Raw genomic sequence first — 27,586 nt, 5'->3', positions numbered from 1 at the left:
AAAAACTGCATTAATGATCAATAAGAGAAGCTAGCATTCCCTACACACCTAAATTTCACACGATATTTTAAGTGATTCACAAGGACTATCCCATTTAATCCTCATAGTAACACCCATGAGAAGGTACCATTAGCATCAGCCCACTCTATCTGTGAGGAAACAAAAGTACACACACAGGTTAAGCAACTCACATAAGACCTGGATTCAAAAATGCAGGCAGTCTGACATCACCACAGCTCATACTTTGTAACCAATATGATAAAATCACAATCTCAATCTCTTGCTTGCTCTCTTTCTCTGTACTGGGGAAAAGCCAGCAAGCCCCAACGAAGCTAAGCAAGAGAGGGGCTCAATAAGAGGGGTATAATGTAAAATACATCCAGGAAGGAGGCTGGAAATAAGCTGACAATGTGCCTTACTGATTCCCACAATTATCTGATTATCTGAACTGAATTTGGTTAAAAAAGCTGCAAAACGCCTTCTTCTTAGTACATTAGGACCTTGACCTTGAGCACTCTTTCCCCAAATAGTGTGCACAGAACTCTACTTTCCTGGGAGTTTCCAAGGAAAACTCCAAAAGTGTCTAGTGGTAAAATTATTTGAGGAAATGCCAGGTTAAGTAAAATGAACGGGTTTCTTTACTAAAGAATTTGAGAGCATTAATACAGATAGATGAGTATAGTTATCCCCGTCTTACCTGAACACAGAACCCCTTGCTCATAACATATCTCACGGGCCTAGTTAGTGTTCGATAGGACAGTTTGAGGTCTACAATGCCATTTGCAAACTGACCCCTGCCCACACACCTCAAGTCAAATTAGGTCAAATTAAGGTGTAATACAGGAAGCATGTGCTAAGAATACAAAGTCTAAAAAAGAGACTCAACTGGAAAGATGAAATGTTGTCAGGTATCTCAATCCAAAAATGTTGTTCTCGTCTCTATACCCCTCACAGCATCTGTTCACAGCTCTTCAAGAGCATTTACCAACCTGAGTTTAACACGCTACTTGTATCCGCACACTTTTCCAACTGACCTACTCAAAAAAAGTTGTTTTATTCATTTGTATAGAAACTTAAACACAGTAAAAATAACAATAAATAATTATTAAATTGGATTGTCAAAAGCATTCTGATTTAGAAAAAAATATTCAAAGGCATAAGAAAAAGCAAAAAGAGGTTACCACTGCTATGCCATAGTTTATACTATCGAATATTTTGAGAGCAAATAATTACCAATGCCTATGTAAATGCAAATGTAACCAATTTTCACCTATGCCAATAACAAGTAACTCAACACTCCAAGACACATTGGGATATATTAAACTGTATAAGTAATTTTACAAGGTCAAATTACGCTTATCTCTTCTTTTTATCATTCTATGCAGTTGAACATATTTCCCAATTTCATAACTTTGATTTATATGTAAATAGCTGAACTGCTGCAATTTAAAATTTCACATTAGAAAGTCCATATAAGACACCTCCAAAAATTATTTTACTAGCAAATATTAGATCTCTTGAAAGTAAATATTCACTGATAAAATTTTAACTTAAGGTTAGAGACATTTCCTATATAGGCTTTTTTAATAAAGAAAAAGTTGATATATTCATTATTATAATAACCCAAGAATACTATTAGGATACTTCCTGAAGTCTCTGTCTACAGAATGAAATTACATTTAGCACAGTTTTATTCCTAACTATGTATTAGAATAATCTGAAACATCCCAATTCTAAACAGTACTGGATACTGGAAAAGTGACTGTATTTATGACTCACATTATTACCATGCTCAAGGGGAAATAGTATACAAATTATTAAATTACATCTAACATAACCTAACTCAATTTTCTATAATGACTCAAAAATATCAGTTACCTATGAAATTAAATTAGCATATAAATCAAAGCTCTACATTCATAATTATTGATACTCTGGAATTTTTCACACTAAATACAGGAACTAATGATCTGTCACCTACTGCCACGACATGAGGAAGAGAAAATAAAGGGTAATATAAATACTTAATTCCTGAATCACAACAAACCCATAATAACAGGATAAAATATGTATCAAAAATCAAATATCCTCCCTACTTAAGTTTTCTTTTTAAAAGTTACTTTCAAAGTTTAGCTTCCAACTATCACCTTTAAAATACCCATGAAAAGTAAGTTATGAGAGACAGGAAACAAGCTTTCTTTTCTTACCTATGCGGTCAAATGTCTTATCGCATTTGGGACATTGCAATATTTTTTTGTTACTGTTCTGAATGACTACAGGGGTTAATCCCTCATGAATGCTTCCGACAGAATCACCAGCCTCAGCCTCCTCTTCTGCATCATTGGGATCCTTTTCACTGTGCTCTTCAATGTCAGAGTATTCATCTGACATTTCCTCCTCTAGCTCATCCTCTTCAGCATTACATTCACTGCCGGGATCCTCAGAATCATTTCTATCTGACTTTTCCTTATCAAAACTGTCTTGATTCAAATTGTCTGACCCATCACCACTTTCTTGTTCATCATCACTAGTGTCATCAAACTTAACAGGGCACTTCCGATTCCGTTTTGATCTCCTTGTGGAAAAACTTCTCTCCAGCATTTTTAACCCATGCTTTTTCCCTAATAAAAGGGATCTATGGGTTTTCGCCAAATGATTCTCTAAAGACTTCTTATAACAAAAATGTCTACTACAGAATTTACACTGATGATTACTCGACAGTCTTCCAGTTAACTCACTTAGTGTTTCTTCTGGTGACGATTTTTCAGTTAGCTCAGACTGAAAAGTGGCAACATTTTCGTTATTTAGCAGCTTAACTGCATCTATAATATCCAGGAATTTTGCAGCCTCTAAAACAAGTGGGATTTCATATTTGTACACAAAAAATTCTGATGTGTAAAGAAATTCAAGCAAATGCTGAAAAACGGAGTGAGTTACGTGATCCAGGGTGACAACATCCGTGCTTGGATTTTTGCTCAAACACGCATGAAAATAACTACTGCCAACAGCAACGACGACTTTGTGCGCGCTAAATTCTTTTCCTTCTACTATGATAAGTAAGTCACAGAAAGATGGCTGCTTCTGCCTATCATCATTTAAATACTTCAGCAAGTTCTTATTGTACTGCAAAGAACTCAGAAGTTTTCTCTGATCCGGAGAGGGAGGAAGTTCCTGGTAACAGCGAAGAGCTTCGGGAGCTGGTCTTTCCGTGGAATGAGTGTAGGTTACTTGCTCACACTCCACTGCAACATTTCCTTCCGAAGAATCTTTACGGTAGCCTAGATGGATCTTCTCGTCAAGATGTGAAGTAACCTTTCTCCTTTTCTTCATTGCAGTACAACGGTATCAGAACAAGAAACTTCATAAGTGTCTTGAGGGATTTATAAAGGAAAACTAGATTGTCTTGGATCACAGCTTCTGGAGGGGCGTGCCCGAGGGTTGCATGGTCTGCGAAAAGAGTTATGAACCATGAAAAATAACTGCATGGCCAAGCGATCCTAAATCCTTCGCGGCATTGTAAACAAATCCTTCCTAAACGAAAACTAAATTATGATAAAGTCACCGCTTCCACTCATTTGTGGCTGAGATTTTAGGGCGGAGAACAAGGAGGGCCGGGTTAGAAAACACAGCCAACAAAAGAATTTTAAAGGAGGCAGAGCACACCTTGCAGGCCCGATTCCCGAACCGGGTAGGGGAAAGTGGGGCAGAAGGGGAGGCTCCGCGGAGCGCGCCGTGGGTGCAGGTCGAGGCGGCCACCTTCGCGGTGCAGGGGCGCCGGGACAGTGACAACCAGGCCGTCGCGGCCGCGGAACCCACGTCCCCCATTAATACGCTTCCCAGGGGCGGCTAGGCGCACCTCCTCGGGGCCGGCGAGCGTCCAAATGCTGGAGGCGCCCGGCGGGACGGCCCCGGGAGGCGCGGAGAGGAGAGCGGGTCACCCGGGGGACGGCCGCCGGAGCAGAGCCTCCTCAGGCCCCGCCGGGTGGAGATCGCGCCGCCGAGGGCGCCCCCGCCGCCCGCCAACCCGCTCCCCGCGCAGACGCCCCGCGCGTCCATTACCGGGAACCCAGGGCTACCCGTTGGCTCCCGGCCGCTGAGCTCCACTCCGGGCGCGCTCGCTCTGGCGCCGACCCACTTCCGGGTTCAGCCCCCGGCCCCGCCCGCCCTTCCCCTCTTGACGCCCTGCCGCCGCCGCCGCAGCCACCGAGCACGTCAACCGCGCGCGCAGCCTCTCGGCCGCCAGACACCCCAGCGCGCGACCCTGCGCCGGCAATGCGCATGTGCGCGCACCCTCCCTACGCATGCTCCGTGAGGCCCCCCGCCACCCTCGCGGCGACCCCAGCGACTTCAGGAGTCCGTTAGTCCGGGTTTTCGCGGCAGTCCGGTGGCCGCTGTGACTGAGCCAGTCGGGGTCTCGCCGGCAGCCAGGCGGGGACCGGCGGAGGGGAAGATGAGGCGGAGTTTCGTAGGGGTGGGCGGAGGCAGCATGCCGCGAGCGGACAGCGTCCTCATGGCTTGTGGCCGGTTGCGGCAGCCCCTCAGCGGAGGGCGAAGCCGTCTCCACAAACGCTGCCCTGCGTCTGAAGAACCCAGCCGGACGCAGCTAACGCAGTTGCACCTAGAATTCATTTTTAACTTTTTATTGTCCACAGAAAACACTGAAAAATGTACATACAAGTATACAGCTGGCAGGACAGGAAAGAAAGCCGAAACGAAAAGAAAAAGGTCCACAAGGATAACTTTTGGAGCCAAGATTGTGCGTTTCTAACACAGTCGCAGGTGGTGCTGGTATTGCTGCTCTGAGGACCACATGTTTAGTAGCGAGGTCCTAGGCTTGTGACTTTACAGACACGAGGAAAATAAGGCAGAGACTGAAGCCAAATAGGATGGGTGACCAGGTTGGTGAACCCATGTCCGAGTCCCCTGTGGATGGAAGAGTTACAGAAAAGTTATCGCTGACACTTGTTAACGGTAAGGCAAACTTTATTCAGGGCGTCTACTACAGTGGGGTTTTGTACTAGGTCAGAGAGATTGGGCGCAATTCCAGACAAGGGAAGGTGGGAATTTGTAGCCCAGGAGCCGGCTGGGCGTGGCTGGCATGTCCGTGAACAGAAAACGGCTAAGAGAAAACAAGAGGGGTAAGGGGGGCGGAGTGGGGGCCGGATTCTGGCTAAACTGACCTGACAAGGGTTCTTGCGGGAGGCAGGTGGGATGATCAGACAGGGCTCGAGGAGGAGGAGGAACCAGATGTCAGATATTAAGGGTGGGAGATTCTGGCTAAACTGAGGAATGCAGGAACCTTGCTAAAACTGAGGAATGCATAGACAAATAACAGAAGTTCAAAAGTCAGAGGAGCCTAATTGAGAAAGGAGTTTAGGGCCACCTGATTAAAGTTTGGTGAAGGAGAGAAACTTTGTTAGACCTAATCCAATCAGTTGAACGTCTTTACCGAGGAAGCTATTCGCCTCGAGAGCATAGAAACTCAGCCTGATTCCCTGAAGTATTTGGACTCAAGGCTGGAACAGCAATTCTTACCCGAGTTTCCAGCCTGCAGTCCTGCCCTATGGATTTTAGACTTATAAGCCCTCAGAATCAATCATGCAAGCCAGTTCCTTAGAATATCTGTCTATCCTCTATCTATCTATCCAGATAGATAGAACCAAACAAATGTTGGTTCTGTTTCTCTGGAGAACCCTCGCTCATACACCAGCAATGAACAGGAAGAAAATAAAATTGAAAAAATCATGCCTTTATGTTTTCCTCGATCGTATAGCACCAACATCCATGTCCCTAAGGTGTCAGAGGTCTTTGTCAGAGGAAGTAGCAGTGGGGCGGGGGGGCCGAAAAGGAAAGCGCAGGGGCAGAAAGCCAAGACAGAAAGGAAATCTACACTCTTCAGAATCTCTTTCCTGTGTCTTCCTTTTGCTGATCTGTCATGGTCTTAATTCAGCATCCTTTAGCAGGCTGTTTCACAAATTTATTTCTGAAAATGAAAATGTTTTTCTTCATTTATTTGTTGAATATCCATTAAACAACCACTCTGTACCAGGCATGTAACATTTTAAATAAACTTAGTCATAAAAGATGTTACTTGATGGCATCAGAGGTATAAAATACCTGGGAATGAATCTAATGAGTTATGTTCAAGACCTCTACACACAATTCTCTACAACAGGGCTGACAAAATTTTCTGTAAAGGACCAGATATGAAATATTTTAGGTTTGTGAGCTATGGGTAGTATCTTTTCCATTTTATTCTTCATTTTTATGACAACCCTTTAAAATGTAAAAATTATTCTTATCTCATGGACCATACAAAAAACAAGCCATGAGCTGATTTTGGCCTGTGGGCCATTGTTTTCTGAGAACTCCCCCTAAAACCCAACTCAGGGAAATTAAAGAAAACATTGAAGAAATATGTCATATTCATAGATTGGAAGAATCAATATTGTAAAGATGTCAGTTGTCCTCAAATTGATCTGTAGATTTAAAGACATCAATGTATTGGACTTAATCAGTATTAAAAACTTCTGTTTTTCAAAACCAATTAGGAAAATCAAAAGGCAAGCCAAAGATTAGGAGAAGATATTTGAGAAACATATGCCCCCAAAATAAAACGGACTCTTGCAACTAATGAGAAGGAAAAAAATATGTAAAATGAGCAAAATATTAGAACAGACATTTCATGAAAGAAGTACATGAAAGATCTTATCTTTAAATTGCATCTTAAAGGAGATGCTAATTAAAACCACACTGAGATACATCCCTGAGCATAACTAAACTTATAAAGACTGACAGTGTCAAGTGTTGATAAAGATGCAGATCAACTGGAAATCTCATTCACTTCTTTTTTTTTTTTTAATTTTTATTTATTTATTTATTATTGGCTGCTTTGGGTCTTCGTTGCTGCACGCGGGCTTTCTCTAGTTGCGGCGAGCGGGGGCTACTCTTCGTTGCGGTGTGCCAGCTTCTCATTGCGGTGGCTTCTCTTGTTGTGGAGCATGGACTCTAGGTGCTCAAGCTCCAGTAATTGTGGCACACGGGCTTCAGGAGTTGTGGCATGCAGGCTCAGTAGTTGTGGCTCGCAGGCTCTAGAGCGCAGGCTCAGTAGGTGTGGTGCACGGGCTTAGTTGCTCCGCGGCATGTGAGATCTTCCCGGACCAGGGATCGAACCTGTGTCCTCTGCATTGGCAGGCGGATTCTTAACCATCACGCCACCAGGGAAGTCCCTCATTCACTTCTTATTGGAATACAAGCACTTTAGAAAATAGTTGAGCAATTTCATAAAATTACACATATACAAGCTAGCCATTCCATTTTTTTAATAATAAATTATTTATTTATTTTTGGCTGTGTTGGGTCTTCGTTGCTGTGCGCAGCTTTCGCTAGTTGCGGCGAGCGGGGGCTACTCTTTGTTGTGGTGCGTGGGCTTCTTATTGCATTGGCTTGTTGCAGAGCACGGGCTCTAGGCATGTGGGCTTCAGTAGTTGTGGCATGCGGGCTCGGTAGCTGTGGCTCGTGGACTCTAGAGCGCAGGCTCAGTAGCTGTGGCGCTCAGGCTTAGTTGCTCCGTGGCATGTGGGATCTTCCCGGACAAGAGCACAAACCCGTGTCCCCTGCATTGGCAGGCAGATTCTTAACCACTGCACCACCAGGGAAGCCGTAGCCATTCCGTCATTATTCAAGAGAAACCAAAGCATTATATCCACACAGTCTTATATACAAAATTTTATAGCAGCTTTCCTTGTGATAGCCCAAAATTGGGATCAACCTAAATGTCCAACAACAGGTGAATGGAAAAACAAATATATAGAATACTATTACTTAACAATAAGAAGGAACAAACTAATGCCAAAGGCAACAACATAGATGAGTCTCAAAATAACTTGAATAAAAAACAAAATGAGTATATTCTACATGATTCCATTTATCAAATGTCTAGAAACTGCAGATTAAAATGACAGTTTGTTGCTTAGTCACAATGGGTGGCATCAGAGTTTGTGATAAATTAAAAAAGGGCACAAGAAAATTTTAATTATTTTGATTGTAGTGATGGTTTCACTAGTGTATACATATATCATAACTGATCAAATTATTTACTTGAAATGCATGCAGAATATTGCATGACAGTCAATCTTAAAGTCATAAAAAAAAGAATGTCACACAGACACTTGAACAGGGACATACAATGAAACAATAGAAAAATCGAAATTCCAGAGCTTCAAATTCACAGGTTAATTTACTATATAAAAAGGTAAAATTTCAAGTCTGTGACATAAAGATAGAATATCCAATAAATGAAGATAGATAAAGAGGTGGCATCAGAAATAAAAGTAAGTTGTATATAACCTCAGTGAATCAAGATAAATCCCAAATGGATCAAAAATTTAAATGTAAAAACTGAAACCATAAAAGAACTATAACAAAACACAAACTTCTAAATAACAGTAAAATGGTGAAGGTCTCTCTCACCACGAATCAAAATTCAGAAGCAATTAGGGAAACAAATTGTTAAATCAACCATATAAACTTAAAAATTTTTTTGCATGGAGGAATTCCAGTATCAGCAATGGTGAATTAAGTAGCTGGAACCAATTCTGCTGTGAACAGCTAGGACAAAATGTTTTTTTAACAAAAGCTACTGTTTTGGATGCATGGCATAGCTACCAGGGTTATGTGTGAGGAATTGTGAGGGCCTGGTCTGCAAGAAAAAGAGGCTCAAAGTGGTGATCTGGCTTTGGGAGGCGGGGGCTTCTCCCTAAAGGCAGTTACTGACTGGAAAGAAGCAACTGAGAGGCTGATAAAATGATTAGATCCTTGACAGACTCATGAGGCAGGGAGACAAACATTGAAATTTAAGGACCCGGAGAAAGGAAGGGCCCTAATAAACACCCTGTGTTTTCAGCTGGGACTCTGAAAGGCCTAACCTATGAGTAAGAACGTACTAGAAATAGACCACCCATCACAGCGCTGAAGCCCTTACATTTTTACTCCTTTGAGAAAGACAATCAGGAATTGCTTCTTCTCTTAGTCTCTCTGCCTGCCAGGAGCAAAACCAAATGCTGTCTTGATTAAGGTGATGTCATCCAGACTCTTAACTTGTTAATTTTTAATATAAAATAGCCAGCATTGAATCAAACACCCACACACACAGAGGATATTTCCAAAAAAGTAAAAGACAGACAAAACAGATCCAGAGGAGATCAAGAAAATGAAGTTATTGGACCAATACAACAACAAATAAACTATGAGTAATATGTTCAAGGAATTGACAGAATATTGAAAATGGAAATGAAATAGAAATTCTAGAACAGGAAAATATGATAGGTGAAATTAAAAAGAATGGATGTGTGTAAACTAAGATTAGAAAGAGCTGAAGAGAAACTATTGAACTAAAAGATAAATCAGAAGAAATATCCAAAATAAAACACAGAAAGCAGGTATGGGTAATACAGAAAAGAGGAAAAAGAAATATGTAGAACACATAAAACACCAAGCACAAATCTTAATAGAACTGCAGCAGCAGGAGAGGAGAATGACAATGAGGAAGAGGCAGTATTTTAAAAGACAATAGCTGAGAATTTCCCATCGATGAGAGACATCAAGCCAGAGATTCAAGAAATACTAGGAACTCCAAAAGCAGGATGAGTTCAAAGAAAAGTAAAATTGGGCATGTCATAGTAAAACTGCTGAAAATTGGAGATAGGAAAAAATTTTTAAAAGCATGCATAGGGAAAAAAAGTATTGGCATTAGAGGAGCAAAATTAGACCAAGAGCTGACTACCCAATGGAAGCCTAGGAGGCCAAAAGACATCTTAATGATATCTTAATGACGCTCAAAAAAGGTAACTGCTGAGCTAGAACAAATCCTTCAAATGAGAGCAAGATAAAAAGTAGTTGAAATAAGCCAATCTTGAGAGAATTCGCTAACTACAGACTCAGAGTTCCAGAAATACCAAATGGAGACTTTTAGGCAAAGGGAAAAATCACAGATGGAAGCAGTGTAGTGAAGGAAAGAGTAAAGAATAACATGAATAAATGCAAATTGACTGTGAAAATAATAATAAAATGACTGTGGGATTAACAAAATAATAACATAAAACACAAGATATATTGAATTAAGAATTTCTAAGGTCCTGTGCTGTCCAGCATGTGTTAAAAGTTCTAATTTATATATAACTTTATTAACTCAAGGATGTTTGTTACAACCTCTGGAGTAACTACTAAAATCAAAATTAAACAAATGTTTAATAAATAGGCTCATAGAGGTGGGGAAATTGAACACTGAAGAATCAAGATGAAGAAAAGAAAGTGGAGAAAAAGAAACAGCATTTGAAACAAATAGAAAAATATAATAAGATGGTAGATTTAAAACCAAATGTAATAATTAATTACTTAACTGTAAATTGACCAAACTATTCCATTAAAAGGACAGTCATTGATAGACTGAATGAAAAAAAAGACAAAAACTTGCTACTACAGACTTGATTACTACAAAAACTTGATTATTACAGACAAAACAAAGTTAAAAGGACATGTTTGGAAAATGATACACTATGCAAATACTAACCAAAGGTAGGTTGATGTATGTATATTAATATCAGACAAAGTAGACTTTAACATAAATGAGTTATTTGAGATAGGACATATCATAATAATATAATTTGCAATCCATGCAGAAGATATAACAATTTCAAACATGTATGCCTGTACTAAATTATCTACATATTTTATAATATATACTTATGAATTTCTATCTATCCATGTGTATACATATTATGTACTATTTTATTTACTTATATAAAAAGATAAGTATACTATTCCATAATATTTTATATACTAATTATATATATAACATTATTATATATACATATTAGTACAAAAAAAGATAACTTGAAAACCCCAAATGTTTGGAAATTCATTAATACATGGGTAGCCCATAGGTAAATAGCCCAAAGAAAAAGAAAATAATCTCAATAAAATTTAGAAAATATTTTGAACTGAATAATAATAAAAATATATCAAAACAAATGTGACAGCTAAAATCATGTTTAGAGGGCAATTTTAACTTTAAATGCTCACACTAGAAGAAAAAGTGAAAATCCTTGACCTATGCATTCATTTTAAGAAATCAGCACACACACACACACACACACACACACACACACACACACACACACACACACACACACACACACACACCAAATTCCAAAGAGGTTATAAGGCTGGAAACAACAAAGAACAGATATCAATGAAATGCAAACAGTCACTTAAAAGAGAGGGTCAACAGTATCAAAGTTTTCTTTTGTTGTAAAAAAAAAAAAAACAATTTATAATTGATAAGGAACTCTTACCTTCCTGTGTGCCATTTATTAAGTTATTGTCTTAACTTCAAGTCCACCCTTCAAAATTCTGCATTGTGATGCTGGGCTGGAATTCAGTTTTGCAGGCTGGCTACTTGTTAGTTTCTGCAAGGAACAATAGAGATTTTTAAAAAGTAAGAAAAACATGGTTGCAAAGTGACATTCAAGCAAGTGACATTTTCACTCAGGAAAGTGAAAAGACAACCTGAAAATGGGAGAAAGTATTTGCATATAATAAATTTGATGAGGTTCTAGTATCCAGAATATATTTTAAAATCTTATGAGTAAAAAAAAATAAAATAACCCAGTTTTTAAAATGGACATTGGATTTGAATAGACATTTCTCCCGAGAAGATATATGAAGGCCAATAAACACATGAAAAGTTGCTCAACATCATAGTCAGTATAGAAATGCAAATCAAAACCACAAGTACATACCTACCACTTCACACCAACTAGGATGGTCATAATTAAAAAGATAACAAGCATTGGCAAGGCTGTGGAAGTTGGAATCCTCATACACTGCTGGTGGAAACATAAAATGGGGCACCCACTTTGGAAAATATTTTGTCAGTTTCTCAAAAAGTTAAGCACACGGGTTACCATATGACCCAGCAGTTCCACTTCTAGGTATATACCCAAGAGAACTGAAAACATATGTTCACACAAAAACTTGTAAACAGATGTTTATGGCAGTATTATTCATTTTAACCAAAAGGTGGAAAAAACCCAAATGTCCATCAGCTGATGAACAAATAAACAAAATCTGGTATATTCATACAATTTAATATTATTCTGCCATGAAAGGGATTAAAGTACTGATACATACTACAACATGGATGAATCTTGAAAAACTGTGCTAAGTGAAAGATGTGAAACATAAATGACCACATATTGTGTGATTCCAGTTATATAAAATGGATAGCGAAATTCACAAAGACATAAAGTAGATTAGTAGTTGTAAGGGTCTATAGAAAAAGGGAGTAGGGGAATGAGTGCTGACGGGTACAGGTTTCTTTTGGGGTAATGAAACTGTTCTAAAATTAGATTGTGGTAATAGTTGTACAACTTTGTGGATACACTAAAAACCACTGAATTGTATGCTTTAAAAGGGTAAACTTTGGGACTTCCCTGGTGGTGCAGTGGTTAAGAATCTGCCTGCTGATGCAGGGGACACGGGTTCGAGCCCTAGTCTGGGAAGATCCCACATGCCGCGGAGCAACTAAGCCTGTGCACCACAACTACTGAGCCTGCGCTCTAGAGCCCGCGAGCCACAACTACTGAGCCCGCGTGCCACAGCTACTGAGCCAGCATGCCCTAGAGCCCGTGCTCCACAACAAGAGAAGCCACAACTAGAGAAAGCCCGCACGCAGCAACAGAGACCAAAGCAGCCAAAAGTAAAATTAAATTAAAAAAAACCCCTAAAAAACAAAATTAAACAAAGGGTAGACTTTATATTATATGAATTATATATATATATATGTAGTGACTGCCCCATTGTGTGTACCCAACAGCAATGTATGAGGATTGTGAATTCCAGTTTCTCCACATCCTTGCCTTATTGTCTTGTCTTTTTTTTAATCACAGCCATCTTAATGGAAGTGAAGTGGTGGCTCAATGTAGTTTTTTTTTTTTTTTAACATCTTTATTGGAGTATAATTGCTTTACAATGGTGTGTTAGTTTCTGCTTTATAACAAAGTGAATCAGCTATACATATACATATATCCCCATATCGCTTCCTTCTTGCGTCTCCCTCCCTCCTACCCTCCCTATCCCATTCCTCTAGGTGGTCACAAAGCACTGAGCTGATCACTCAATAAAAATGATATATTCATTTTTGTAACTGTAATAGCATAGAAGATGCTTACATAATAATTTTTATGTGTAAAAGAGTACTTTTTGTTCATATGGTATGGTCACATGTATAAAAAAGTTATACTGAGTAAAGATTGGAAAACGTTGCACCAAAATATTAATAGGAAGTCTCTCTAGGTTGTGGGGTGACATAAGATTTTCTTTTCTTCAATTTTTTAAAAAAAATTTCAACTTTTCTATTATAAACATGTATTTTTATAATGAGAAAAATATATATATTTTTAAAGTACCATAAAGAAAAGATGTCAGGGGCTTCCCTGGTGGCGCAGTGGTTGAGAGTCCGCCTGCCGATGCAGGGGACACGGGTTTGTGCCCTGGTCCGGGAAGATCCCACGTGCCGCGGAGTGGCTAGGCCCGTGAGCCGTGGCCGCTGAGCCTGCGCGTCCGGAGCGGAGCCTGTGCTCCGCAACGGGAGAGACTACAACAGTGAGAGGCCCGCGTACCACAAAAAAAAAAAAAAAGTGGAGTAAATAAAGAACTTTGAAGAAGTAGAAATTAAACCTAAAACCAGCAACATTAAAACATTGAATTAGGTTGAGGAAGGTATTCAAGAAGGGTGAGAACAAATCTTAACTTGACAGCTCAATGCCTAGGCTGGTTCCAGAAGGGTTTCTGATAAGAGACAAGACCAAAGGAGCAGAGGGGAAACAGAGGGTGTCAGAATTTGACCCTGGGCTGTCAGAGCTTCAGGTAACAAAGATAAAAATTGTGTTTGCTTTCTTTTGTGAGAAAGCTTTAAGTTGATTTGTCAAGTACAGCAGATGTTTGTTTGGCAAAGGGGCAGCATGGAGAGAAAATTGTATTTCTTAGTATGACCATCTGCAAGGAAGAGGTTTGGAAATCCTCTAATGAGCGTGCTAGGATAGAAGGCACTCAAGTTGGATTATCAGGCTTTCATTTTGCCTGGTGTGTATGGTGTGTAAGGCAAGGCTAGAGAAGAATTGGGAAAATAGAGGGGATTTTTGAGGTCAGATTGAGCGGAGAGAGGAAAGCAAAGAAGGGAGGAATTTCAAGGAGAGATGACAGCTAAGAAAAGAACCTCAGTTTTAGGTGGTACCTGCTCCTGATTTTGATAGTGTGGTGTTAATTCATGAGAAGCAGAAGAAGATTGAGCAAGGGTTCAGTAACCATAGGATTAGCATAGAATATTGTGGAATGAGTTCAGTTTTGGAGTCAAACTGATCTGTGTTCAAAACATACCTCTTACATCCTGTTGGTGGCAGCTTGTACGCTTCTCAGACTATAGTGAAAAACATAGAGACGTGCTTAGCCTTTCAGTTCTTTCTGAAAAATAATAATTTGACAAGCAGTAATTCATATTTTTCCAATTGAAAAAATCATATACATTTTAAAGAAGAATGAAACACTTGCCTGATGATGTGGTATAATATATCTAAACTATTTCTACATGAAATACAGAGTAAAGGATATTCTTTTAGAAAATATTCAATTTATGCCTGTGCATGTCCAATTTTATCTTTTACTTTTTCTTTTTAATTTTTTCATTTAAAGCTCTTTTACTTTCCCAGCATTTAATGGCCTGTTTACACAGTAGATTCTGAAACTCAGAGCAACTCTCTGGAGACCCAGAGGAAATGAATAGTGGTAGATATACATTAGTGCAGGTTATAAAACATAATTACATTAAAATTTTTAGGTGAAAGCACATTTTAATGCATTAAACCTGCATTGCAGAAGCATACTAAGTTTTTATGGATAAATTTTTTTCCCACTGGAGGGTGCAATTCATCAGTGTATCAAGATTTCTACAGTTCCTTTAATGAATATACTTTATAAATAATATCAAAGAACTGATTATTTCCAAGACACTAATGTAGAATGCTGAGTAGATTTTATAAAACTTTAAATAGATAGAATTTCACTAATAGGAATCTGGGCTTTATTCTACAATATACTTGTGACTTAATTAGGATCAAATGATTTTTAAGCCAAGTGTATTCTTTTATTCTCTCTTTTGGATACTATGTATGACTTTCTTGGTTATTAATACTGCAAAAATGTATGCTAAAAATTCATAATAAAGAGAAATACAGTCCTAGTTATTATGAAGTTTTTGCAGTTGTTTTCTTTAGCAGTCTATGTATTTAATTAAAATTCTCTGTGAAATATAGATTATTAGACTCTACACACAGTAATAATGTGTGGTCTAAAATTAAATGTAAATTTATTAAGCATAAAACTAATATATACATTTAATTGAATTTTTTGTTTTCATTATATATCTTTATGTAGTATGAAGGCTTTTAGATAATGTGTGCCTTCAGTATAACACTAATAAAATATAAATTTTAATAACAGCCAATATTTATTGAACACCAACCAACTGGGTCTCAGCAGAGTTCTGTACTGATTAACTTTACATTTTTAACTTATTTAATTCTCACAACAACCTCAACAAATAAGTAACATTTTCCTCACTTCACAGATGAGGAATCTCAGGTGTCACGTGACTTACCCAAGTGCATACAGTTGGTATGAACTGCTGCTCAACCTGGGTGACCTGACTTCATGGCCCAGACTTAATCACTGTTTAATAGCTATGTTAGACGTGTTGGTGCCAACCCCTGCTACCCAAACAGTAATGTGTTGATTTTTATTTTAGACACCTGAAGACAGGCACTTTGCATTGTGGTTAATGTCTCAAAGATCTCCATCAAATATTGTGGCTTTTGCTTGCCTGGAACTGATAGAACTGCTTTAATTATGACTTAGATGAATGGTGGCTCAGACTCTTCTTTTAAATCGTCTGCCCCAGCAGCTCTCCTCTCCTTCCCTACCCATAGCAGAACACCAAGACTGCCACTCAGAGGAAAAGACTGCATTGTCCCATCTCATGCCGTCTCAGAGATGCACAGTTACATAACCAAGTGGGCAGTGAAATGTTAAGTGTAAGTGTTGGGTGGGACTTCCAGGAAGTCTCCTTAAGAAATAAGGTCTGTGGCCTGTGACATTACTCCAACTTACCCTCTCCCACTGCCCACAGTGCCGGCATGAAGAGCAGCTGGGGCTCAAGCAGCCAGGATGACAGAACACGAGAGGGAAGGAACATCTATCTCCTGTAAGCCTCTATTTTGAGTTTTTCTGATATAGGCAGCTCTTTAATCATATTAACAGTTAAGGAGTTTTCTAAGGTTTAAAAACCCATGTTGTCTATCTTTTGATCCTCAGTCAACACCAGACTACAGCCTTTCTCAACAGATGTGACCCTACCATGAGGCCACCAAATATCCTTTCTATATTAATTTTGAATATGTTATTGGGCTAGTGATATGTGTTTGCTTAATTCTACAACATCATTTCTTTAAAGATCATTTCTATCCATAGTTTAAAATTAATTGCAAAACTTGTTCTACTCAGGGTAAAAACTTGCAGCTTGCTTTTACTGTTGTCAATGATTTAAAATATTTTAATTCATGCCAGGTGTTATTTCCCTTTTTGTAACCAGGAGGAGTACTATGGTGTATTCTTCTTGAGGTCAAATAAGTTATAAAGTATTTTTATGAGATTAGTAACATGATTTGGCAGTAAAGAATATGCATGACACATTTTGTATAAAAAAATTGACAAACTTCCTGGATTCCCAGCATTTCCTCTTTGCTCAGACATAAACCTAGATTATGCTGACCTCTCTTTAAACTTGCCACCTACGTCTAAGGAAAAGAATAAAGAAGTTTGCTTTAAAGCCCTTTCCTTGAAGTTTAATCAATATTTGAGAAAAAAAAATTCATGAAATGTCTTAGATTAGAAGATGACCAAAGGTGTATGAGAGGTAGAATATCATAGAGGTTTTAAGGTTTTTGCCAGATGTAATAGTAACAGTAGCAACATAACATGGTTATTAATAGTACTGTCTTTCACTTATGCAGCACTCATGGTGTACTTGGCACAGTACTTAATGATTTGTATGTATTAAGCCATTTAAGTCATTCAGTTCTCTCCATTCTAACAGAGGTACTGTTTTACAGCTCAGGGAACTGAACCATAACAACGTTAAACAATTTGCTCAAGGTCACTCAGCTAAAATGGAGAAATCAGGACTTGAACCCATGCTTTTTGACCTTGCAATAGTACAATATTACACAATAGTCCTCCATTCAGAGAATTGTTATAATTATTGTATTAAATTAGCTGAATGAAAGATATAATTAGAGAACTATTTAGAAAGCTATACTGAATATAGCTTCTTTCCTTTTTTTTTTTTTTTTTTTTTTGTGCCGTGGGTCATGTGGGATCGTAGTTCCTCAACCAGGGATCGAACCCATGCCCCCTGCATTGGGAGCATGGAGTCTTAACCACTGGACTGTGAGGGAAGTCCTGAATGTAGTTTCTTGCTCTATGCTTCTCAGACCCTCTTTCTTGGGATTGAAATGTAAATTTGTACAAACCACTGTCTGAATACTTAATAGTTGAATATTTAGTAATTTTTTTTTATCTCCTACCCCTATCTTGCCCCTTCCCCCTTCCCTCTTCCCACTGGTAACCACTAGAATCTCTATATCTGTGAGTCTGCTACTCTTTTGTTATATTTACTAGTTTGTTGTAATTTTTAGATTCCGCATATAAGTGATATCATATGATATTTGTCTTTCTCTTTCTGACTTACTTCACTTAGTATGATCATCTCTAGGTCCGTCCATGTTGCTGCAAATGGCAAAATTTCATTCTTTTTTGTGGCTGAGTAGTATTCCATTGTGTATATACATATATCACATCTTCTTTATCCATTCATCTGTTGATGGACACAGGTTACTTCCATATCTTGGCAATTGTGAATAGTGCTGCTATGAACATAGGGGTGCATTCTGAATTAGTGTTAGAATAATTTAATATTGAATAAGATTTTTAATTCATTTTTCACCAAGTTAATTTCCAAAGGAAACATTCATGATAGTTATCCAAATTTTTCTTTTTATTTCTATTTTTCTATGGCCTCACCAGATATAGGTATTAGGATAGACATTGTAATCAGGTTTAGATTAAGTCTTGGGAAAGAATCACCATGTGGCAAATTAACTCTATCTGATAAGGGGTTGATTATATCTAGTTCCCTTATGGTTGGTCCTGTAGGTAGAAAAATAAAATAAATTATCCACTTTCATGTCTGCCAAGAGTATGCAAAAGAAAATGATATATAGGGCTGAAAATATCCTTTATAATCTATTAAATACTGCCTGTATTTTGCAGAGAAAGATAAAGTCCATATTGATCAAAACACTTGACCAAGATAATTTACGCAAGCAAAAGGTAGCAGTAAAATATACAGAGCATGTACTCTAGTGTCAGAAGATGTAGGTCAAATCGTGGTTCTGTAATTGATTAATCAAGAAAACTTGAAGTGTTACTTAACCTCTGGGAGGATAAAGATTTTGACTAGTAAAATTAGCTAATGATACAATAATATTGCCTATAAAATTGTCTTGAGGATCAAATGAGAAGATATATGTGGCAGTGTTTTGCAAACTATTAAGTGTTATATAAATGTTAGCTACTATTAATTAGATTTTGTTTTCCATTATAGAGAGGAGGTACTATAAAATCTACATATCATCAACAACTTAGAAATTGTTCCCATACCAAGGCAAAGGCAGGAGATACTATAGCTTCTTTATAAAATATTTTTATAAAAAGTTTCAGATGTTATTGAAAGTACTGAATAATTAGATTACAATTCCTAGCTTATCATTTTAAAATCATACATTTATAAACTCATAAAATAGCCTTCAGTTTTGTTTTAGTCTGTTACAAAAAATTACAAAGGATTTTGCAAGATCTGCAAGAGAATAAATCTGTGTAGTTTTAAGCCACTGCTTTTGGTAATGTGTTACAACAGCTATAGGGAAAGACTTCACTTTTAAAGAACTGGACTAACTAATGGGGATGACCCCCTAAAACAGTGGAGACCAAATGGCCATGCTTCACAGTTAGGAGTCAGGTGGGTGCACTTATGGTAAAGAGGAGAAAGGTCTGAGTGGCATTCAGCAGAGCTGACTAATGGAGAGGCTGTGGCTCCCAGAACATAGTGCCCCAAAGAGGCAAGACAGATGGGCAGCCCACACAGACACTACTCAGTCTACACAGTGAGAAGAGATCAAGGATGGATGACCAGGAGGCTGTAGCCAGTTGCTTCAAAAAAAACTCATGATTCCTTTTCCAATTTTAGGATTTGAATCACTTTTCAAACCCACTGAGTGAAGAAGAGGTCAGGTATCCAATGGCAAGCACTCTTGAAAAGTGTATATGGCAATAATTTACCTAATGCTACCACAATAGAACCTGTGACCAATTCTTTGGGTAACAGGACAAAGGTGAATACCCAGACACTTTAAGGACTGCTTAAAGTCAGAATCTGAGTTGACTTTGTTACTCAGAAACCCCAAATCTCATCACAGCCCTCCTATTAGACTGAAGTCATATGAGGCCAAGTAATAGAATCCTGGCCCAGATCCAGTTCACAGGGGGTCCACTGGTTCCACAAGTATACCCATTGTTTATTTCCCTTCCTTGAAAGTATAATTGAAGAGGACATACTTGATAGTTGACACAACCCTCACTTTGATTCTTTGGCCTGAGGGTGGGTGGGTGAGGAAGGTCAAGTGGAAGTTTTTGAAATTACTTGCCATTGTGGCCAAGACGGTGAATACAAAACACTATTCAGTGTCAAGGAGGAATGGCAGAAATTACTACCACTCTTAAAGGATGCAGAGATGGTGGTCCCCCCTGTATTTCTATTTGATCCACCAGTTTGTTTTCTACAAAAGGCGATGGTCCTTGGAAAATTACAGTAGATACCATAAATTCTGTCAAGTACTAGCCCCAATTGCAGTTGCCATGACATAAAAGAATACCTTTTCTAGAGCCAATTTAAAAAAGAATGCTAATCATACTGGATGAGCAAGAAATGATAAGTATCAAGGATGCATTGATAAGATACATTTACTTGAGAGGGAAGGAGATTAATGCTATGAGATTTCAGGGACCTGCTACATCAGTAATATTTTAGAGGTCCAGTCGTCTGAAGCATGTTAGGCTATCCTCTTCACAGTGAAGGAGAAATTCTTGCATCTTGTAACTTCCATCATGAAGAATGAAGCAAAAGGCTTGGGAGGCCTCCTTGGGCTCTGGAGACAGACTATTCCATACTTGGAAATACTGCTCCAGCCCAAATATTAAGTGATATGAAAGGCTGACAGTTTTGAGTGAGGCCTGGGGCAGAAAGGGGTTCTGATGCAAGACCAGCAGATGATGCAACCTCCGCTTGGACAATACAACTCAACAGACCGTATTATTTTAGATGTATCTGTGAGATAAGATGCAGTGTGGAATCTATGGTCAAATTCCAGAATCTCATTGCAAGCCTTTGGAGTTGTGAAGCAAGGCCATGCCATCTGCAGTGGAGAACTATCTAGCTTTTGGAAAACAAATCCAGATGGGCTACTAGGCCCTGGTAGAGATGGAATGCCTGGCTATGAATCATGAGATGGCCCTGCTGCCAGGGCTGCTCAGCATGAGAAAGATTCCATCGAACACACCAAGTCATAACGTCAGGGCCCCAGCAGCAACCCAGTTTGAAATGGAAATGTTACACTGTGGATTAGATGTAAGTGGGGACAGAGGGCACAGATACTTCAAAAGCCCCATGGCATCTACGTTCCACCCTTCATGGGACCTGGATCCACTTCTGCATATTCATTCCAGGAGCCATTCCTTCAGGATTCTAGAGGGCCTCTTTTCCTGGGAGAATCTTTAAGGAGAACATAAGTGGCACTAACCACAGCACCCTCCATTGCAGCTAATCAAAGGGGTATAACTGGTCTTCTGAATCTTTCTTCTCTACTAAGAATTCTAGATGACGCTCACCCTCAACTGTTCTAGGTGGATTAATGGTGGTTTGACCTAGACCCCAATATGTGATGGGTCTGAGCCCTTGGCTCTCCAGGCCTTTCTTAGGGCATAGCTGTTACACTTGCCCATTAGCCATCAAGATTGGTCAAGGGTGTATCAAGGGCCACCTAGTTGGGAGCCAAACATATTTCTCCTGATGCAACTAGGGTATGGTTGGCTAACAATCTGTAGCTGTTTTCTTATTCGATATCTACCTAACGTTTGAGCCAAGGTCATGGTCTTCTCAGGGAAGCCAGTGAATAAGATGGCAGTACATGGGCCTAGCCATTTCTGCCCAGTGTGAGATCCCTCTTATGGACTCTTCTAATGAGTTCTTTGCTCCAGAACTCCCCACTGAGCTGGCAGACAACTTGTCCATCCTGCATCATGATTTGATTGATCCCCTGCCAAATTGTTTCCTCCTTTTGTCTTTCATGGGTGTTACCTCCCCTCCTCCAACAGATTAATTTCTTCTCCTAACTCCATCTCTGTGTCTGCTTCTCAGAGAACCTGAATGACCTTCACAAAGAAGTAGGGTAGGGTAGAGACATGTGGATGACCTTTGGGAGTGGGCACACAGTCTGAAGATCTTTGTACCATTTGTGGTAGTGGTTTTAAGTGTCCCCACATTCTTTGATACTCCTCTCTTCAAGAGGTGGAGCGTAGTTTCCCTCCCCTCAACTTTGGGCTAGACTTTCTTCTAATGAAGAAAGTTTACAAAGTTTACACTAGTTTACAAAGTTTACACTAGTTTACAAAGGGCACTGTAGCTTCCTGCTCCTTCTCTCATATCACTTCCTCTGGAGGAAGCCAGCTGCCATATCATGAGGAACCCAGGGGACACAGGAGAGCCCCATGTGATGAGCAACAGAGGCTTTCTGCCAACAGCCATGTGAGTGGCCTTGGAAATGGACCCTTTAGTTCCCAGGCTGCAACCCTAGGCAGCAGCTTGACTGCAACCTCCTGAGGGACCCTGAACCAGAACCAGCTGCTTCTGGATTCCTGAGTGGAAGTCGATGCAGATAAATGTTTGTTGTTTCAAACTGCCACGTGTCAGAGGATTTTGTCACACAGCAGTGGATGACCATATACTTGTAAATGACCATCTGAAAGTATCCACTATTGAAGAAGCACTAAACAGACAAAGTGACTCACCCAGTTGTCATCAGCCAGCCTCTGTCATCAGCCCCTCCTGTGCTGGTAAAATGGTTGCAAGAATAGAGAAACCATGGGGACAGGGATGAAAGCTATTCGTGGTCCCAACAACTTGGGCTCCCATTCACCAAGGCTTATCTGTCTAGTTCTGCAGCTCCTGGAAGCCTGAACTGGCGGCGATGGAGGCCAGCACTGAAACATTCTACGAGGAAACTCACCTGCCAGTTGGTGGCAACATAGCTGCATTGGACCCTTCTGTGAGGCAGGAGTGGGCGTGTGCCCTTGGAATCCACAGGTTGTGTCAGTTATATCCCATGTCACTGAACAGCTGCTGGCCTGACAGAATGATGGAAAAGTCTGTCAAAAGCACAATTAAGAAGTCAGCTCACATCATCCTCCAGGACGTAATGTATGTTCCAAATCAGTGACAATGTGTGGCTCTGTGTCCTGTGGGCAAATATGTGGGAACCAAGGGTGGAAGCAGGAGTGGCCCAACCTGTCCTCCTTTTGGGGGCCCAGTTGGGGAGCTTGTACTTTCTGTCCCTGCAACTCTGAGACACTGAAGTGTGTTTTGAGGACCTGATTTCATAGGGGAAATAATTTCATTTGGGTCCCACTAACTCTAAGCTACAGTTGCTAGCTGGGCACTTTGGGTTCCTCATGCTAACGGGCAAGCAGGCAGGGAGAGTCGTCAGCATCCTGATGGGGATAATTCGACCTGATCATCAAGCAAAGGCAGGACTTCAGAGATTTGACATATGCAGAGCTCTGTGGCTGGCTCCCCTGCTGCTCCTGGAATCCTGTGAGCACCATGTGGTACAGCCTGTGTTAAACTGCTGTGATGACAGACATGTGGCCCAGGTACCCATGCTGCCAAATAGCCATCATGTGAGTGAGACCATCTTAGTCACCTACACACCAGCCAAACCACCAGACGAGTGTGCTGGAGGCATGAGCAAGCCAGAAGAGACAGCTGGGTGGTTCAGACCACAGACTCACAATTAAATAAATGATCAGATTTCTAAGTACCTAAATGCTAGAGTAGTTTGTTATAGAGCCAGAGTATAGACAAATAACTCACAAGGAGAAGGGTTGTAGGAACCAGGTTACTGGGCCATCTTTCTTCTCAAACACTGTGTGATCCAAAGGTCTTTCCAAGAAAAATGGACATTTACTAATGACTAGAGTTTCTGAATTAAATCCTTCTCTCATCTATCCTTCTGGTGACTTGATTGAAGCCATGCGTGAATCTTGGGGCTGTTCTTTCCTATTTTGTGTTAGGCTTATCCTGAAGCCATGCTCTTGTGGCCTATCCCCTGGTTCTAGCTTTGGTTCAGGTTGGAATTCTCAACCTTATCACATAGTTGTGCTCTTATGAGCTCTAGTACAAACACATTATGGACAGAAGTAAGGCTGTGTGATTATAGCCTTATGTATTATGGAGTGAACTTGAGAAGTAGCCCCGTACACACTGTGTAAGTATGACCTGTAAGGCTTTTATTTTCTTTTTTTGCCTTATTGCACTGGCTAGAACTTTCAGCACTATGTTGAATAAGAGAAGCTAAGAATGGACATCCTCGACTTGTTCCTGATCTTAGGGTGAAAGCATTCCATCCTTCACTATTTAGCTGTGGAGTTTTTGGTAGAAGCTCTTTATCAAGTCGAAGAAGTTTCCCTCCATTCCTATTTTTCTAAGCGTTTCTGTCATGCATGGGAGTTAAATTTTGTCAAAGGCTTTTTCTGCTTCTAATTATATGCTCATATGATTTTTTTTCTTTAAAGCTTTTAATGTGGTTGATTACATTGATTTTCAAATGTTGAACCAGCCTTGCCTATGAGGAATCAATCCCTTTTGGGCATAGTGTATAATTCTTTTCATATATTTTTTGGATTCAATTCACTAGTATTTTACTGAGGTTTTTTTGCATCTATGTTCATGAGATATACAGACCTGAAGTTTTCCTTTCTTCTAATGTCTTTACCTGTTTTAGGCATTAGTGTAATGTTGGCCTCGTAGAATGAATTAGGAAGTAGTCTCTCTTCTACTTTCTGGCAGAGACTGTAGAGAGTTGGTCTCATTTCTTCATTGAATGTTTGGTAGAATTTACCAGTAAAATAGTCTGGGCATAGTGCTTTTATTTTTTGAAGATTATTATTTGAAGATTATTGACTCAATTTCTTCAATAGATATAGGCCTCTTCAGATTATTTATTATTTCTTGTATGGATTTTGTATTTTCTGTCTCTAAAGAAAATGGTCCATTTTATCTAAGTTACCAGATTGGTGGGCACAGAGTTGTTCATAGTACTTCCTTTTATTGTCCATCTGATCAGTAGTGACATGTCTGTCTTGCTAGGTTCCCTATTTTCTGGTCCTTTGGCTAAAGAGTGCAGGCTTTTGCTCGACGTTTATTTGTCTACATCTGTTGGCATTTTTGAATTTCTAGCTTCTTCAGATCCAAGTGTGGGATACACAAGGCCAAAAAACCCCAAAAAAGAGCTTATCATCATATCATTTCTTGAGCCTCGAGTCCACTAGCCAGTCTGCTTTGCTCTATCTTTTAGAGTCTCTCATGTTTGCTTTACATGTATAATGTATAGGGTTTTTAGTTGTAATTAGCAGAAGGAATAGGAAAAAAATATGTATATTGCATTTTCCTGGAAGAGGTCCCAAGAATATTTTTAGATTGTTAAGTGCTTGAAAAAAGAGCAAAAGAAGAATAAAATTTCATGACACATGAGAACTATATGAAATTCAAAATTCAGTGTCTATAAGTAAAGTTTTAATTGTCCATGGCTGCTTTTGTGCTACAATGGCTGAGGATGAGCAGTTGCATCAGAGACTGTATGGTTCAAAACACTAAAATACTTACTATCTGATCCTTTATAAAAATTTGCTGACCCCTGGATCACATGACAGAATGAATTACTAGAACTTTATTAGCAGAGCTGAGTAGAGTACCTCCTCAATCAAAATTAAAAGAATAAAGAATGTGTAAATTCAGATAGACTCTATTTAGGTTTAGGCCCTGGTGAATACAGATTTGGTTGAAATGTTGGTTAGGAAAGGTGATACTTCTACAGAAGGTTTCCTGCACTCCTACCCCTAGTATCCATATTTTTTACATATTAGTTTACAATACTTATTTCATCAATTCTAAGAAGTATCTTTCCCTATATTTTAACATCTCTGATGTGACTTGCAATCAATACCTTGTCATAGTTTAATTGGCAGCATTTTTTCCTTCTTAGTAATATAAAAAATAATGATGCATCTTATAGTTGATGACATCCTCGATTAGATGAGATATGCAATTGATCTGAAGCCGTCACAAATACATCCTTGAGCAGTTAAGAATGTATACATTTTTGAGTTTAGGCCAGAAGCTACTCAGGTTATATTAACTTTTCCTTAAACATTGACCTCAAGGTCACCCTTTTAAAAAATAAATTCTTTTTAGTGCAAAACCTTTTTCACTTATAATTTTTTCAATTAAATGTTTTTCTAGCAAAGTCCGGTACGGATACTCTTAAATATTTTTTCTACTCTCAAAATGTTCCCCTCAAAACGTGAATGTTTCCAAAAAATTTTCTCATTTTGATTATACATAATTGTTGTGTGTTTGTAACTTTCATTTGCATATTGGAATTGTATAACCAAGGTTGTCACTGTCATAATGTCGACCAATTCTAATTATGAGTCCTAAAAGCAAAGCACCAAACTAACTTTGAAAGGCATATTGCAAGAAAAAAAAAAAACCAAACCAAACCAATGGTACTATTTTCCACTTATCTAACCTTTCAAGGGCACTTAGCAGTTAGAAGATTATGATAAGTACAGACAGGTTTCATGATTAGAAGGTTCATTAGTAAGAAGGTACAGAATACTAATCACAAGACTTTCATTTGCACTGACAAGGTCTGACCTAGCTAGCATTCATCAGTGACAATGGAATTGCTCCCTGGTGGTATCAACCCCAGGCAAGGCGGAGAAAACATGTTCTTCATGGAGGAATTCATCAAAAGTAAGCAGCGCTGTACCACACACCACTGCTTTCAGGTGCTCCCCGGAGGGTAGCCAGCATCTTCTCCGAACTGGTTTGTTTGGTCTGTAAAATGCAAAATGCTTAGGGGAAGTTTGCATGTTAAAGAAACAGAGCTTAAACTTTGGAACTTGGGAAAAACAATCATCACACAAATTTGCACCTTAAATAATCTAGGTGACCATGAGTAGGTGCTTTGGTAAATGTTAAACCTATAAGCCCAAGAGAATATTATTAACTATGAATATTATTAACTATTAACTATGTAGTAGTTATACATGTTATAAATTCTTGTAAATATTGCCATTTTAAAATATTGTGACACCGAAAGATTACTACATTAATATCACTCAAAATTGCATATTTGAAGCCTGGAAAGATATTTGTACATTTTAATTATTCATGTATATTAAATGGCTCTTTTTACAAACATCACAATTTTCAACAAAATATACCCTCATCATGTAAAAGCATTTTAGGAAGAATAATTAAGTTCCCAGAGTTTGGTCTGTGAAGGACAAAACCGAGCACTGCCAATCTGCAGAAATTTTCCCATCTGCAGAAATCTTACTGCTAATTTGTTACAGAATTAGCAAATGAAATAATTAGAAATTATACAAAACAAAATATGCCTGAGTGGGAAGCATCCAGTCTCTGGAGTCAGACAAACCTGATTTTGAATTATTTTGATTACTTAAGGACTCTGGGCCTCAGTTTTCTTATCTGTAAAGTAGGACAATACTACCTAAAATACAGGGTGGGGGATAAGTGTTAGATAAATGGTGATTATTGTAGCCAACTCTAAATTGTGTAGTAAATATTTTAAATACAAAAAAACTCCAAAAGAGAAAAAGGAGCTCAGTGAAACAGGTGAGAGTCTCCTGGAGGTGAGACTTGGGCTAAGCCTTAAAAATTCTCTATTTCTTACAATAATAACATTATTATTATCTTACATTTTAATGTTTCTGAAATTGATGTTAAGTGGTAAAAAAAAAAGCAGGTAAGGATTAAATTATGATACAGTTAGCATTGCCTACATATTTGCCAATTCATGAGATCCCCACAGATGGGTAAATTTTAGTTTTAATTTGGATCTTTATTATTGATTGCAGTGTCTTCACAATAATTAAACTCTGGTACAGCATTAAAACAAAATGTTACTTTTTTTTTTTTTGCGGTTCGCGGGCCTCTCCCTGTTGTGGCCTCTCCCGTTGCGGAGCACAGGCTCCGGACGCGCAGGCTCAGCGG

General features: G+C 39.0%; 2 protein-coding genes across 4 annotated transcripts in view; one reads left to right on the top strand and one right to left on the bottom strand.

Annotated features, from left to right (window-relative positions):
- Positions 1-4,221, bottom strand: part of ZBTB41 (zinc finger and BTB domain containing 41) — a 51,249-nt gene extending 47,028 nt beyond the window's left edge. Inside the window, exons 1-2 of the mRNA XM_079918199.1 lie at positions 4,060-4,221; positions 2,208-3,447 (exon numbers count right to left, since the gene is read on the bottom strand). Coding sequence (XP_079774325.1) covers positions 2,208-3,330 — 1,123 coding nt within the window. The 5' untranslated portion in view covers positions 3,331-3,447; positions 4,060-4,221. The remainder of the gene's footprint in view (positions 1-2,207; positions 3,448-4,059) is intronic.
- A 208-nt stretch (positions 4,222-4,429) lies between these two features.
- CRB1 (crumbs cell polarity complex component 1) overlaps positions 4,430-27,586 on the top strand; it is a 265,602-nt gene continuing 242,445 nt past the window's right edge. For 2 of the 3 annotated variants that reach the window (XM_079912087.1, XM_079912086.1), the window contains exon 1: positions 4,430-4,971. In XM_079912087.1, coding sequence (XP_079768213.1) covers positions 4,887-4,971 — 85 coding nt within the window. In that variant the 5' untranslated portion in view covers positions 4,430-4,886. Of the gene's footprint in view, positions 4,972-16,243; positions 16,319-27,586 lie in introns of all 3 variants that reach the window. The other variant, XM_079912088.1, reaches the window with a different exon arrangement.

Source organism: Stenella coeruleoalba (genome assembly GCF_951394435.1).
Source record: "Stenella coeruleoalba genome assembly, chromosome: 1".
NCBI classification, from domain to species: domain Eukaryota; kingdom Metazoa; phylum Chordata; class Mammalia; order Artiodactyla; family Delphinidae; genus Stenella; species Stenella coeruleoalba.
The sequence above is the reverse complement of the archived record's forward strand: the minus strand, read 5'-3'. Positions and strand labels throughout refer to the sequence as shown.